Here is a 17,292-nt window from a genome sequence, read left to right on the forward strand (position 1 = left end):
TAAAAACCAGGCCGGAAAACACACCAACGTTTCATCAGATCGTTATCGTGCTTGGTTACCAAGCACGGTAACGAAACGTCTGCGGAACAACAAACCAGCTCGGCGAGCCAACCAACCTCAACATACCATAAATATGCTTATATGCTTCCTGTAGTCTTCTGTCAATTTTAATTGTGATCTTCCCATAAGGGCCAACAATTCAGTTTTATTATTCCCATACCATTTTGGCAACATAAGCAGAAGACTACATTGTAGCAGAATATTTGGACAGTTTTAAAAAATATTTCATAAAGTACCATATTGGACCTCTTAGCAAAATTAAGGCTCATATAATTCAAAGTAAATGACTGATCCTTTTGATGTATTATTAATGTAGATCTGGGAATATATTTTCAAATTTTGTAGGTGGTGTAAAATTCAGAAATATGGAAAACAATGAGAATAGCGAGACATTTCAGAGGAGAATAGTAACATTTCACAGGCTGATAAAATTGGCAAGTTCTTTGCAGATATAATGCAGTGAACTTTGAAGTGATTCATTTAGTTGGAAGAATTCTGTGAGTCAATATAATGCCAGTTCAGGAAGAGAGATGTACATACAAATGATTTTGAATATGGTGGGACAAGATCATAGATGGTTTAAAAAAAATGGTATCATAGCTTTATAAACCATTGCGTACCAGGATGAGGCATCAAGGCAAGATTCTTTCTTGGCAGCATGAGTTGCTTATTAAGGGAGTTTATAACTTATATAGGACACCAACGACACATGCTTTCCATCCATGGACAATGGCATTGACATGTGCCAGCCTCTAAGAACTCTCATGCCACATCTCCAATCCACTCACAGGACATTTCTGTACTTCACTACTGCATCTCATGACACAACTATTATTGTAATGCTGCAGGAAAGACGTTTGCTCACAGCATCACTGCCTTTCATAGCCTTTTTGTACCTTGTCTCTTAGCCAAAGATACCAGACTCTCACTACTGCTGTATTGCTGTGCTGTACAGCCAGCCTTGCAATGCATGTCAGAATGGAGTCAATGGAGTTAACCTTCATTCGAGGGTTCCCCACAGTAAGTTAAGTGCGGCCTCCAATGCTAGTTCAGGGGCTTGGACACAATTAGTCAACCACTCAGGGCAGTCGGGATCAGGATCCTCTCCTTGTGAGGGGTGAGGAGCAGAATGTTAGGCAGTTCACCATCTATCTTGATTCTCTGTACCCTATTAGGGGTTGTTTTTCTCCTGGAATGATTGATTGATTTATTGTTGTCACGTACTGAGATATGGTGAAAAGTATTGACTTGTATGCTATACAGGCAGATCGTACTTTACAATGTGCATCAGGGTAGCAGAACAGAGTGTAGAATACAGTGTTACAGCCACATTGAAGGTCTTAAGGTCATAGCTGGATTTCCCTGTATAGGTCAGGATTGCCTGACTTGTTTGCCTCCGACCTAGATTTCAGTAGGGAGTAGATCTCCCGGTTCACCCATGCTTTACAGTTGGAGAACATTCAGATTAACTTATTTGGCATGCATTCTTCCACATACTTACTAATGAAGTCTGTGATGGTAGTGGCATGCTCGTTTAAGTTGGCCACTGAGTTCTTGAATATGGACTAGTCCACTGACTGTAAGCAGTCCCATAGAGGCATTTCCGTTGCTGCAGACCAACATGGCATTCTGTACTGGATCCTCACACTTCAATTTCTGCTTGTAAGCTGGGAGGAGGAACACAGTGTTGTGATCTGATTTTCCAAAATGTAGACGAGGGATGGAGCAGTAGGCATCTTTGGTTGTATAGCAATGGTCAAGGATGTTCAGACCTCTGGTGGGACAGGAAATATCTTGATGGTATTTTGGTAGCATGTACTTGAGGTTGATCTGGTTGAAGTCATCGGCTACTATGACCAAGGTCTCAGGGTATTCTGTCTCAAGACTGTTTGTAGCATTGTATACTTTGTCAAGTGCTCTCATCACTTCCGCATTGGGTGAGATGTGGACCGCTGTTAGGATAGCAGTGGTGAATTTATGCAGCAGGTGGTAAGGACGGCATTTTACTGTAAGATATTCTAGGTCTAGGGAGCAGTAACTCACCAGGGTTGCCGCAATTGAGCACCAGGAGATGTTGATTAGGAAGCAGACCCCACTGCCCCTTGCCTTGACCAAGGACGGTGAGGGTTCCGTTCAGTGAACTGAGAAACCCTCAGGTTGTAAGGCACAGTCAGATATGGCAGGAGTAAGTCACGTCTGTGTAAAACAAAGCAGATCGCAGTCTCTCAGTTGCCTTTGGTGAGTCTAGCTTTAAGTTCATCCATTTTGTTCTCAATGGCTTGAACATTTGCCAGTATACTAGCAGGGTTGTGGGGGGAGCGGAGCGTGGGGGTGGGGTGTGGTGGTGGTGGTGCTTGAAACCCAGAAGTTCCAGTCTCACCTGAAGTCCAGCATGTCTCCCACATTTCCTGGGTAGATGGCTGCACCTAGTTTATCCCAGGTGTCAGTGAGGGAAGCCTGCTGTTCTGAGAGGTAAGCATGTGCTCCCGATGGAGTCCTGGGCACCAGTCGCAGCTTTGATTGTTCTGGAGGGGTCTTGTGGCCAGCGTGTTCGGGCCAACTTGATGTCAGGTCTTGTTCCTGCGCTGGTCAGGCCTTGGTTCCAGGTTTCCACAAGGTCGAGGAGGTTGGGCATGTGACAGTTAGGAAGACCTCTGGGCTTGCAGCTTGCGGAATGAGAGAGAGTCAGGTGTTAGGGAGTTGAAAATGGGTAGCACAGCAGTTGCTTTTGGTGTGTGAGGAAGTGTTCTGCGTGAATGACTAGGCAGCATGCTTGGGGTGGGTGAGGGTGAGTGAGGAAAGATGTTGCAGGTTGCATGTTGTGAGAAAGATATGGCATGGCCATTGGGTGGAGGTGGGTGCAGTAGCAGGGATTGAGTGAGTGAGAGGTATTGGAGAGAAGAGGGTGTCACTTACCCTGGCAACCTTCCTCTTACAGTGTACTGGATGGCATAGACTGACCCGGGTGGCAACTGCAGACCAGGCCGGCATGGTCTTCTTTCATAGCCTCCATTGCTGGTCCTGTGGTGAAGAAAACATCCCTCCTCCTCACCAGCCATCACCAAGACCTCCACGTCCCTGCGCGCAAAGTTCCTTGTCTGCCATATCCAAGGAAAATGTTGTGCAGGGCAGCTCTGCACCAATGGTCCTTTTCCAGGTGCACAAAGCCCTAATAAAGGTAGCAGTAGCACTGGGGATGTCAGTCCATTCTGGGACAAAAACAGAAGTTGCTGGAAAAGCTCAGCAGGTCTGGCAGCATCTGTGAAGAAAAAAATCAGAGTTAATGTTTTGAGTCCAGTAACCCTTCCTCAGAACTGACTGGAGGGCTGCCATAGATAGGTGAGCTTGATAAGAAATTATGAGAAAGCTTGCTTGGCCTAACATAGAGATACTGTCTATGAAACATGACAAAACTGACACTTAAGCGATAAATGTCAGCTTCAGCCCTGTAAGAATCACTGGTGATCTAAATGAAGGGTTGCTTATTGAAGAATAACAGGATTGTGGGAGAACTCTTCATTCACGTATTACTTGATTATCAACTCTGCTGCAAATACCATATCATGCATTAACTTGCATCACATCTTCTGCTGATGCATACCAAATTATTTACATATTCGACAAACTGTTAAACATTATAGTAAAATAAATACTCTACAGGGTAATATCACAACAAATTTCCTGCTCCTCCATAAGGTAAAAATACTTTTAACCAACCTATTCAGACATGACATGACACAACTCTAGGGCAGATGACACGCAGATATAGGGACATTTAGAGTACAACTTCATATCATGTACTGTCCCCAGATGGGGGAAAGGAGGGGAAGTGTCCCGAGTGAGTGAGTAGGCAGTGCACAGGGCATGCAGGGTTACTGCTGTCGCGGTTCGGGGAGAGTGAGTGAAGGAAGATGTTGCAAGTAATAGTGAGAGTGGTAGAGCATGAGCTTTGGTGGGAGATGGGTGCAGTATAGGAGATAGAGTGAGTGTGAGGTAGCGGAGAGACCTGATGGAGCAGTCAATGTTACTAACGTTCTTACAGTATTGCTGGGCAGTTCCACCAGACTGCAGAAACCAAAATGACTTGGATGGCAACATCAGATCAACCTTGGCTAACATGGTCTGAGGTGTGGTTTCCTCTGCTGGCCTAGAGAAAGAGGATGTATCTCCTCTACACAATTCCATTCACCAGGATCTGTGGGTTCCTGTCCACAAAGTGATGTACCAATTTCCCCTTATCTGCCATGTCTGGGGCAAGCAAATCAAAATGGGCAAGGCAGCTCTGGAACCTACGCTGCTTGACCAGGTGCACGATGGAACCAGGAATATGCCAGTACTAGGAATCCCAGCAGCATTGAGTACTTCAGGTTACGATGAGTGAAGAATTGGGCTAGCCTTGGACAGGCCAGGTGCCACAGGGGTTCAGGTTTAGGATGAATCCATGTTTATCCGTGCAGAAGAAATCGTCCATGAAACTCAAGAAAAATGGCATTTAACCAATTTTGTAGTAAGGTTCAGCCTGGGGCTACTTTTCTCTTGGATGCTCATAAAGCAAGGTTATTTTGTCAAAGATAACAAGGTGTAGAGCTGGATGAACACAGCAGGCCAAGCAGCATCAGAGGAGCAGGAAAGCTGACGTTCCAGGCCCAGACAAGTTGTGGATATAGTCTGAGTTGTAGATCCACAGAATTTCCTGCTGACAACTCTTCCAGTTTAGAAGGTTCGTAGATTTACCTGAGTTTTGAATTGAATAAATTGCTTTCTGCTGACAGTAAAATTCTCCAAGCTTAACTGAGGTGCAAGCTATCTTACATTTTTGATAAATATATTTGGTGCAATCTTCCCGGCCTGGGAATGATGTGGACCATGGCAAGAATCATGGAAAAATTGAGGGAGATGTCCAACTAAGGTCTTCTCAACGTCAACAACAAAAAATGACAATTTTGCAATTAAGATTTGAACGGTGAGACTGGATTCTCACTAGTAGGTGGGAAGAAGCCTAATTGCATGAATTATCTCTAGTTAACGGCCTTATTATTACTTCATATCACCTCATTAATGCGCGGTTGCCCATTCTGCCACACACTGGATAGAAACTAGATGCCAAAGATTCCCAACATGAAAGTCAGAGTGGTAATCTAGTGACTCCATCTTGCTGCTTGCTCCTCTGGATCCCCACTTTGGGCACTCAGTATCTCAGGGCACACTTCATGGGCAGCAAATGTACTCATCTCACATTCACAGAATTTGGCATCTGACATGTACCAGCCTCACCACATCATTTTGGCACATCTCTGATCCACTTAAAGTACGGCTCTACTCTTTCATGCTGCCCTTTGAAGTGTACTGGCATCTTTCAGTGTAATGTTGCTGCCAGGAGACTTTGCAGTCAAGGACAGGCACTCAGTTCACAGATTGGACTAGGCTGCATCTCAAGGTTACTCACTTACTCTGTTACCACTCACTCACTTTGCACTTACTTGGATACTCACAGCATGTCTGTCTTGACTTGGCATTTTTCTGCTTTTACTCCTCAGCCAAGTCAAACAGGCTCACAGCACTTCTATTTTGTCTTACCTTTCAGCACATACATAAAGCCAAGTAACTTGTTAAATTGTCAGTAGTTATCAATCCTGTGACATGCCCTTCAGTCCGGGCTCCCAGCAGTGCAAGTTAAGGGCTATCTCTGATATCGTTCTAGGGGCTTGGGCACAGCCAGTCTACCAGTCAGGGTGTTCAGGGCCATAATGTCCATGTCTCTAAAGTCCGGGGAGTGGGCCACTGTCACTCCTGGGGGTCAGTCCACTAATGCTCAGTGGGAAGTTATCAGGGGCTGGGGCAGCAGGAGGGAAGCTGGGGAACTTAATTGCAGGTATTGAAGATAGAGTGCTGGGATGCAGAAGGGATTACAATTGAGAAAAGAGGCAACTCAGTACATAAGACCATAAGATGTAGGAGCATCAGTAGACCATTCAACCATCGTGTCTGCTCCACCATTTAATGAGATCATGGCTAATCTGATAATCCTAACTTCACTTTTCTACTTTTTCCCCATAACTCTTAATTCCCTTACTGATTCTCAGTGTTGAATGTATTTAATGGCCAAACCCCAACAGCCCTCTGCGGTAAACGATTCCACAGATTCACAATCATCTGTTAGAAGAAATTCCTCCTTATCTCTATTTTAAATGTGTGATCCCTTATTCTGAGATTACGCTGTCTGATCCAAAGGTCTCCCACAATGGGATAAACCTTTCTGCATCCAATCTGTCGAGCCCCATAAAAATCTTGTATGTTTCAAAAAGATGACCTCTCATTTTCTAAATTCCAATGAGTACTGGCTAATCCATTCAGCCTCCCGTCAAATCTATCTAACATACGTGTTATCAGTTTTGAGAACTTTCTCTGCACTTCCTCCAACGCCATTATATCTTTCCTTAGATAAGGAGCCCAAAACTGTTCACAAGTATTCCAACTGCGGTCTGACTAGTGCCTTGTGTGGTTTTAAGAAAACCTCAATAGATCATTGGAGGGAAAGTGGTAATGTGGGAGGGTGATGTGGTGGTCATCCCTAGTCAGCAACACTATTCCATCAGGGGACAGTGAACTGCTGGATCTGGCATGTTTAAGATCAATGTGCATTTCATCCCTGTCTTTAAGTGTTTCTGGACATTTTGACATTAGCACATGTTCACATTTGCCTATGTATCACAGGTATTATGATGATCAGATACAACATTAATGGATGGGTAAGAAAAGGAAAAGACAGAGAGTCATTTGGTCAGGTGGCCCAATTCTAACAATATGCTGCAGCAGATGATGGGAAGAATTAAAGTCCACCTTGATAGTGGGCCAATTGTAGAATCAGAGGGAAGACAAAATGTGGAGTGCCTGATACCCTCCCAACTCAGTCAAATTCAGTCAGGGGCAGCAAGAATTGAGGAAGGCCTTCCTACCTGAATGCTAGCTGAAGTGGTTAAGTGGCCAACAATGGCTACTTAAAGGCCTCATTTTGGCACAACTGGTAGTCCACCACCCTCCAGTACAAGGGAGAGTGGTGGGCTCAGGGTACCTATACTATATGAATGAGCCATGCGGACAAACACTGGTGCTTTCCGGCAGATTTGGTGTTGTGGGGGGCACGGGTCTATCTTTCTAATCACTCGATATGTGGTTCATGGAGGGCTCTCTTCCCCACAGCCCTAGCACCCAGCCCAATACCCAGCTACAGCTACTTCCTCAGTCCCAGCCTCCTGCAATGTGATTGGTGTTGTTTCATGGACAGAATTTCCCTTTAGAGCCTCTGAATTCCCTGCCATCTGGCTCAAATGGGGTCAAAAATGTGCTTTGTTCTATTCAATTTTTGAGCTGAATTTTCCCAGCCCTGTGTTGGGAGGTGATAGGGCTGGCAAGATAGCAGAAGAAGGCATCAAGGGCATACACAATGTCTTCCCTCTACACCACCTCCCTCTGTTGCAGTGCTAGGTGGGGACCTCAGCTCATAGCTGTCCGTCAGGCTTCGAATTAAGTCACTTGCAAACAACGTTTTTTTAATTCACTTGTGGAACTTGGACTTCACTGTTTGATCCTCAATATCAAAATTCAGTTCAAGGCTTCTCATTACTGGCTCTCACTGCTTCCCTTAGCAATGAGAATAGGTTTTGCTTTGGCTTACCTTATAATTCGTTATAATTTTGAACATGCCTGCAAGATCTTTTAGAGTTCTTTGAAAAGGTTGTATTTTATGAAGTATTTTATTAACTTGTGACACCGTAAAGTTCTATAGTCAATGCTGTGTGCCTATGAATTGCTGTCACTATTATAATGTAGAAATCATATAATGTAAGAAATATGCATTTTGTCCTGATAAAATATTTTCTAATTAAGGGTGAACCAAAGGCTGAGGTCTATAGATAAATAAAATTGAGGATAAAGGTAAGTATTGAGGATAATGCTTGTAAAAACGAGAACTATTAAATATAGAAGAAAAACAAAAGATGGGCTAGGAACAGTTCAAAGTAATTTAAAGATTATTAAAAATCCACCCAATGAGAAATTCTAAAGCCTTTTATGTGTCAGAATGAGTGATATTCAGACAAAGAATGGGCTGTTTCAAAATGAAGAAGGGAATCTTGCTGTTGAGGTTGAGGAAATATCACAAATATTTTAATAAAAATTCACTTCCATATTCATGAGGAAGGGTATAAGGCAGGAGTTTATATCTATATGTCCTATTCCTGCAGTTATGCATATATGTTTGAGTCATTGTTCAGACTGAAATTAATGAATCTGTGCACTTTGGCTTAATATGTGTGCTCTGTCAGTTAATTATTCTTACATTGATAACTCCAAATGCAGAGGCGCTAACTTCACATTTGTTTGCAGGTTCTGCAGATATTGTGCACAATGGTTTACTCTGTACATAGCTCTCTATAATAGGGTGCATTTCTTTCTTATGGGAGGAAGGTGTTTATGTGTTGTGCTCTGTGATCATTGCCAAGCTGTTTCCTGCTTGTTTTGTTATTCATCAGCTTTTGCGGTGACCTCTTTTGTGCTTTATATTCTTTGGAAAAGTGTCAACTATTTTTAGTTTTATTGTGGCCACTTTTTTTGACAATATCCTTTTAAAACTGTACTGCTGCCTTTCAAGAGCTGTTGACAAGTTTTGACCTTTTGGCTCCCCCACTGCTCTATTCTCCGGTACAATGAGTTACCAGCATGAATTCCAAACTAGGATCAAATAATAAGTGAAATTTAATTCTTATGTCCACCTATCATTTGAAATTCCTGCAACTATTCTGAAGGAATATTGTCATTGAGTGATAGATAGTCTAGAACTCTGCAAGATAGAACATTTACTGAGAAAGGTTAAGTTGATGACAAGCATTTAAATTTGGTTTTGTTGCTAAAGTTTAGTGAGTTTGGTAACAGAAAAACAGCACAGCATATTAAATCACTGTAGTATGCAGTTCCTTCATCGAGTTTGTATCTTTGCTTCCTGTATTTCAGTTGTCATGGTGAAATTCACTGATGATCTTATTTGTAGCTCCAACATTTGCCATTTATTTCTTGGTATGCTCTTCAACAACTTCTTGGCATCTTATAGGTATTTTTATTTTTTAATCAATCTGTTCAGATGTATTATTACACACTTCTGAAGCAGGCAAGACATGAATCTGGGCCTCCTGGTTCAGAAGCAGGGGCACTACTGCCATCTTATACAACTGACCACGCTTTCCATTGCCACTAATTTCTGTTGCCCATCTTCATTGGAATCACCTCAATAACTTCATTGCTTATTTTGTAGCAACTTGCTGCTTCTGGCTTGAGTTATGCTTTGTGTTATATTAAGATTTACTTTCAAGTGTTTTACATAAAATCCCCGTCCATACCAGAATAGCCAGGTCACTATCTACAATAATTTTACTTGAGCCCACATCTTGTCATTCCAGGAATATTTCAAACTTCATCTTTGCCTCCTTTCTATTTCTCAAGTAAATAATTCCCCCATGGAAATTTCCCATAGAAATACATTCAACATAACAAATCTTTTATGGATTCTGAGCTCTAACTTTCAAACTTTGCCCTATATTTTATCAACACCTCTGTGCTGCTTCGTGTTTGTCCAATACTAAGTTTCATTGAGCTAGCTGTTCTTCAACATTATATAGCACCATCAATAACTAGTGACAGCTGAAGTTGTTGGCTGCTTTAATCTATCAGCTTTCCTTGTGATTTTTTGTGTGTGGTGTCAACTTTAAGTTTTTTCCAATAGTGGGATCCGAATCTTACAGGATTCCCTGAGAATTTATCGATAACAGTCTGTGGCTGAAAGAGTTGAGTAAATCCCCTCGTGCAGTTTCCTCTTTTAATATTCAAATCTAATTTTCTTTAGTCATAGTGTCCTTTACAAGCTTTTACTCATGCCTTGCATGTGATGCCTGTCTTTCCTGGAGCACAACAATTGTCTCTAATTAATGAATAATCTTGAAGTAACATTGTTTTCTTTTCACTTTTTGCTATGCATTACTGGCCTTCCTCACTGACTAACAGCAATTATGCCAAGGGAACAATGAATGACACCGATGACCCTGAGGCAGTCTCTGATAACAGACCAACTTCAAGCCACTTCTATCCTGTCGCCTTGCTGCTTGTCAGTTCACACTTGTTGGTAGTGTGGCTGATTTTAAGTCTTGCTTTACTCTTGGCCAAATATCAATAAAATGCACTTGTTTACTACATCATTTTGTAACTAACAATGTATTCATGTAGATATATATGACTTGGTTTGTAACAGAACTGACATGTTTGTAAGTCTTAAGTAATTGTACTCCTTTTGTTTGGGAAACTGTCTGAACAACTTAATTTATCTCAATGTCTTTGCGTCAATAATTTCTTTGCTTATTTTGTATCAATTTGTTGCTTCTAGCTTGAGTTATGTATTGTGTTACTATTAAGATTTACTTTCAAGTGTTTTACATAAAATCCTGGTCTGTTATTCTAAACGGGTGACTACAGTAATTGTAAAAGATATTTGTTTTCTTAAAATAGCAAAATATTCTAAAAACAAGTGAATGTATAAAATCATGCTATATTTTTGGTCAGAAATCTATTGGGGGTAGTCCTAAATTTAAAAAAAAGTTCATTGAATCTGAAACATGCTGAAAGTCATTGTAAATAATTTATATGTTTGATTTGATGTACATGAAAAGAGATGCAAGGTCTGTTTTATCTATGAAATTTAATGATCTTTAAAAATTATGGCGCCATTCCAGAAAGTGCAATATAGGCACATACTTAATGTGTTTCTTTTGTTTGCCTGATTTCTATTCATACTGAAAAGACATTTAAAATCATGAGATGTGCATGATTTTTTTGAAATTAACCCCTGACCTCACTAAGCTGATGCTAATGATGAATGGCCAATGAGTGTAAGCAGGAAATCACATATCAGGAAGCTGGATTTGGCTAGTTGATGTTTTTTAATTCCAAAAATATACCGTATTCATATAAATATCTCTATATACATACATAGTCTCTAGACTGTAGACAGTCCCTGGCCAGATGAGTGATGAGGGGGAAGATGGGGCTGATCAGAAGCAATGATGGTTGCAGGAATGAGAAGAGAAGTTTAGGATAGGGGCTAATAAAGGATATTTAAATTACTTTACCAGGTCTGAATGCTTTTTAAATATATTTGGACTCAATCAAGTTGACAAAGCCTCTGCTTACCCCACAGGACCTTGACACTGCCAGAAAGCTGCAGTTAAGTAGCATTGATGCAAATACCTTGGGAGCATTACAAATCAGGAGAATTTGGCTATGCAAAATTGTGGTTTTTAATCAGTTTCAAAATAGTGTCGTTATATATATTAGAATAATGTAGTTAGTTTTCCACCTACATTATGGCCTGTATTTTCCAATGGCCAGACAGCCACTTTGCAAGTATAGATAGGGACCCTGGGGAATCCCCTTGTTACACATTCCGAAGGAATTGCCTGGAAGTTGAATTATTTGCTGGGTAATCCCCCTGTGAGTGGGATCCACCAAATGTCTGCTTCTAAATTGGAGACTTTGGATTTTTTTGATTAAATTAAATAAAATATTTACTCAGGAAAATTTAGGCTATGAAATACATTGTTTAACTCCTGAATGACTATTAAATTAACCCCATACTTACCTATAGACTCTGAGATGACATGCTCCCCATTTCCTGTCTGCTGAACCCAGCTCCTGCCCTTCTTACCAGACCAAAACTGACACCTCACTCCCCGCACCCCATTGGATCTGACCTGACTCGGTCCAACCCCTGCTGGACCAGACCACACCAGACCAGACCTGAGCCGCGACCATCCAAACTCCCATCCCCAGCACCACCAGCAGCACCACTACCATTACTGGACCCAAACCCACAGCCCCAGACTTAACATCCACCCCTCCTGTCATGACATTCTAATTTCTCCCATACAACCTGCTGTACCCTAGGCATGGCATCATTTGCCTTGCCACTTTGCAGCCTACATTGTTCACACTTGGCATCCTATCCTCTACCCAGGTAGCAAGCTACATGGCTAGTACCCTACTTATCTGACATCCTGCCCTCCTTTCACCTTACTTACCTGACACCCTACCTCTATTCCCGTCCAGCACCCTACCCTAGTTCCCTACTCCCCCTACCCTACTGCTAGCACCCTACTCAGCTGGCATCACTAACCTGTCATCTTACCCGTACACATCTGGCTTCTTACCCTGGCACCATATTATCCTTTCCAGCTGGCACCCTACTTACATGGCACCCTATTCCAATACCCATCTGTCACCCTATTCTCCCAGCACCTGAATGTCATGTTTATCTTATCTAATTAGGGTTTGACAGCAGCTGATAAACTAGCTGTCAGAACCTTTAAATTTCAGATTATAGCAGCTGACTGCTCAGAAAAGGTACCTCTGATTGGAATGTCATCTCAGAATTGTGAAGCTCCCTCCCTTCATTAAAAAAAAGGACCAGTGTGGCAATCTGCATGAAATTACCCTTCCTTGGAAAATCTAACCCTTTATGCCTATGTTTTTCAATGCTGCAACGTCCAGCATCACTATTTAGGCTGCCATTATGCCAGGCAACGGGCTCTTGTTCAGTACAATTTATAATTCATGTGATTTATTGGGCAATTTGCTATTCATGCCTGGTATAGTTGCAGTGAGCCTTGCAAATTACTTTTGATGATACCAAGAGTGAAACAATGAGTTCAGAATCAGCATGACCATGGAAATATCACAGAGATAAACCATAATTTCGTTCCATTCACATTGTAAGCCCACCTAAAAATAAAAAAAAGGCACCTATCAGATTTTCTGTTTTCTATCTGTTGACCTGGGCACATCTGAAGTAATGCATTTTGGGAAGTCAAATGCAAGAGGAAAGTGTACAATAAATTAGATTTAGATTTATTGTCACCTGTATAAAAATACAGTAAAAAATTTTTTTGCATGTTATACGCAAAATGCAGCCACACTTTGGCGCCATAGAATCATACAGCATGGAGATAGACCCTTCGGTCCAATCAGTCCATGCTGAACATAGTCCCAAACTAAACTAGTTCCACCTGCCTGCTCCTGGCCCATATTCCTCCAAACCTTTCCTATTCACGTACTTATCCAGATGTCTTTTAAACATTGTAATTGCATCCACCACTTCCTCAGGAAGTTCATTCCACATGTACACCACCCTCTGTGTAAAAAAATTGCCTCCTATTTCTCCTTTAAATCTCTCAACTTAAAAATATGCCCCCTAGTCTTGATATCCCCCATCCTAGGGAAAAGACAACCACCATTAACTCTATCTATACCTCTCATTATTTTATAAACTTCTTTCAGGACACCTCTGAACCTCCTACGCTGCAATGAAGAAAGTCCCAGCCTATCCAGCCCTTCTCTATAACTCAAACCTTCCGTACCTGGCAACATCCATACCCTCTTCAGCTTGATAATCTCCTTCCTATAACTACATGACCAGAACTGGACACTGTCTTCCAGAAGAGGCCTCACCAATGTCCTGTATAACCTCAACATGACTTCCCAACTCCTGTACTCAAAGGACCGAGCAATGAAGGCAAACGAGCCAAATGCCTTTTTAACCACCCTGTCTGTGTGATGCAAACTTCAAAGAATTATGTACCTGCACCCCTAGGTCCCTCTGTTCTACAACACTACCCAAGGTTCTACCAGCCAAGTCGAAACACTGAATACAATGCAAGATTTTACTGCAATCAAGTTCATCGTTCTCTGTTTCTTGTTACTCCTCCGCTGCTCCTTCAATCGCTGTTTGACGTTAGCTGGAGTTTGTGAAATAGGCTCTAGGGTATCAGTTTTGGGCCTCCACCACCACCATAATCTTGACTGCTGTGTCTGAGCTTGAGCCATGGGCCTGGGGATGTGCGGATTCTGTCCCTCCTGTTCCCCATCCAACACTCCTGCCAGTCATTGGCTATCAGGGTCCTCTGCCATTCTTTTTCCTGATGCTTCCGCTCCTTTAGGTGCCCAGGCCTAGCCACAGACCTGAAGCCTTGCCTCAGCCTGCAAGTCCGGGCTGCAAGAGTCACCCGGGACCTGCTGTTTGCTCGCCAGGCTGGGATGGAGCATATCCAGCTTGTCCTGGCGATGTTGTCGCTGTCGTGGAAGTGGACAAGCCCTGGGCTCAACCCTGCTCCGCCGCCATCTTGGAGTAATGAGAGGACCTTTAGGAGCTTCGATATACGGAGGGATCTTGTGGTGCAAGTCTGTAGCTCCCTGAAAGTCGCAACACAAGTGGATAAGGTGATAAAGAATGCATTTGGCATGCTTGCCTTCATCAATCAAGTCATTGAGAGAATGCAAAACAGATTTACCAGGATGTTGCCTGGATTGCAGGGTATTAGTGATAAGGAGAGATTTGCCAAACTTGGTTTATTTTCATTCGAGTGTCAGAGGCTGAGGGGCAACCTGATAGATGTACATAAAATTATGAAAGGCATGGATAGGGTGGATAGTCGAGTCTCTTTCCCAAGGTGGAAACGTCAGTTACCGGGGGACTAGGTTTAAGGTGAGACGGGGAAAGTTTAAAGAAAATGTGTGAGGCATGTTTTTTACACAGAGGGTGTTAGGTGCCTGGAATGTGCTGCCAGGGGAGGTGGTAAAAACAGACACGTTAGCAATGTTTAAGAGGCATTTAAACAGACACATGAACTGAATCGAAGGATATGAACCATGTGCAGGCGGGCAGATGGGAATAGTTTAGAATGGCACCATGGTCAGTTCAGAAATGGTAGACTGAAGGGCTTGTTTCTGTGCTGTACTGTTCTATGCTCTCTTGCTCTCAGGAGTATTTCCACCATCTACCACAGAGCACTTATGCATACCTGACGCAGACATGCTAAATATCCATAGGGTGGGTTGGTGCTTGAGGCAGAAAGTCTGCATCATAGTGTTTGAGTAACAAAAATGTGCACCTTTGATTTTTGTTGGTTTGATTTACAAAACAAAGCACTATGATTGTTTGTGCTTATGAAAATTTTCTTTTGGAGACTAAATTATGTAGTGAAAAGTTCCAATTCAATGAACAATTGATTACTTTGGTCTGCTCTACAGATTGACTTGTGTAAGATGTATCATCACTTGTGTTAAATAAATGTAGATGATTACCTAGTTATTTTTACTTATTGAAAATGTTGCAGCCAATGTTTAATAAATGAAACCATTTTCCTTTTATGGTAGTATTATGAGGTGTATTTTTTTCCTTTTTACCAGAGAAGGATGTCGAATAGAAAATGCACAGAAGAATATAAATTGCAGGAAATATGCATTCAACATGATTCAGCTGATGGCATTCCCAAAATACTACAGACCACCCGATGGAACATATGGAAAAGCAGACACTTAAACTTAATAACATTTGTAAGCAGACAGTTTACAAAATTATTCAGGTTTTAATTAGCTCTAAATAGAAAGAGTAACTATCTACTACTTGTGACTAAGTGATTTCGGCTGAAAACATCCACCCAGATTGAATTTCTTTGGTGATCTTCTTCATGTCAAAGGAAATTTTAGAATTTGTGTATAGCCCTTTTCATTTATTTTTATTTTTGAGGACTAGGACATAGTCAATTCTCCTTGCTGATGTTGCATGAAGAGCACCAATGTTAAAATGTGCCAATGCAATTCTATCCAAAAAAACAACTGTACATTAAATTTTTTTTGTATAAATTATGTTGACAATGCTTGTTGCAGCACATTTTTGTCCACAGTTGCATCTTCACGTTTTATGATTGCTGTTTAAAGTTAACAAGTAATATTTAAAAGCAACTGTTTATTACTTTAAGGAAATATTCATTACCAGATGTGCCAGGGTTAAACAGTATACCCAGCTCAAGTGCAATACAGGTAATCTATGACTTGAAGAAATTACTGTATTTACTGGTGATATTTATGTCCAAACATTTTATTGGCAGTAATCAGCACAATGTACTCTCACAAAGGAATGAGTATAATGTGTTCCTGCCTCTGATCATAGTGTGTGTTGCTTTAATTGACAGCAGTGTGCTGATGTTTAAACATTGATGTTAGAAATTCAGAGTTTCTGCAACTCATTCACCCAAACAAAATGTAGGGGCATGAGCCACAGGATTTCAATGTGCATTCTTTTCCTGAAAATGCAGTAATAGCTATTTTAATGCAGTAAAGCCCATGTCCGTTTTTAAAACCTAATCCTTAGTTGTTTTACAGGTGCATTAGGAGTAAAAAGATAACATGGGAAATAGTAGGGCCCATTAAGGACTACAGTTGGAGGATGTAGGTAGGGTTCTAAATTAATACTTTGTGTCAGTGTTCATTGGTGAGAGGGATGATATGGGAATGAAAATCAGGGAGAAAGTCTGTGATACAATTAAAGTGTTAGCATAGATAGAGAAGACGCTGTTAGTGATCAGGTAGACTTAAACCTTCAGGTCCAGATGAAATGTTTCCCAAGTTGTTGAGTGAGGCAAGGGCATAAATAGCAGGGGCACTTGTGACAATTTTTTAATTCCTCTCTGGCAACAGGAGATTTGATTTGGTTTGATTTGATCTATTATTGTCACATGTACCAAGATATAGTGACAAGTATCGTTTTGCGTGCTAACCAGACAAATTACACTTTACAAAAGCAGATCAGGGTGATAGAACAGAATGTAGAATAAATTGTCACAGTTACAGAGAATGTGCAGACAAAGATCAACTCTAATCTGAGACGTTCGTTCATAAGTCTGCTAACAGCAGGGAAGAAGCTGTTATTAAATCTGATGGTACTTGTTTTCATACTTTTGTTCCTTCTGGCCAATGGAAGAGGGTCGAAAAGCATATAACCAGGGTAGGAGGGGTCTTTGATTATGTTGGCTGCTTTCCTGAGGCAACGGGAAGTGTAGACAGACTCAATGAAGGGAAGTTGGTTTTTGTGATGGACTGCGCTACGTTCACAACTCTCTATAATTTCTTGCAGTCTTGGGCAGAGCAGTTCCCATACCAAATAAAAACCAAAAGAACTGCAGATGCTGTAAATCAAGAACATAAACAAAGCTGCTGGAAAAGCTCAGCAGGTCTGGCAGAATCTGTGAAGGAGAAAACAGAGTTAACGTTTCGGGTCCGGTGACCCTTCCTCAGAACTGGGACCCGAAATGTTAACTCTGTTTTCTCCTTCACAGATGCTGCCAGACCTGCTGAGCT

General features: G+C 41.6%; 1 protein-coding gene across 1 annotated transcript in view; it reads left to right on the top strand.

Moving 5' to 3' along the window:
• inpp4b (inositol polyphosphate-4-phosphatase type II B) overlaps positions 1-16,666 on the top strand; it is a 718,933-nt gene extending 702,267 nt beyond the window's left edge. Inside the window, exon 25 of the mRNA XM_048597564.1 lies at positions 15,343-16,666. Within this exon, the coding sequence (XP_048453521.1) occupies positions 15,343-15,475 (133 nt within the window). The 3' untranslated portion in view covers positions 15,476-16,666. The remainder of the gene's footprint in view (positions 1-15,342) is intronic.
• The last annotated feature ends 626 nt before the right edge of the window (positions 16,667-17,292 follow it).

This window comes from Rhincodon typus, chromosome 1 (genome assembly GCF_021869965.1).
Source record: "Rhincodon typus isolate 14 chromosome 1, sRhiTyp1.1, whole genome shotgun sequence".
Taxonomy (NCBI): Eukaryota; Metazoa; Chordata; class Chondrichthyes; order Orectolobiformes; family Rhincodontidae; genus Rhincodon; species Rhincodon typus.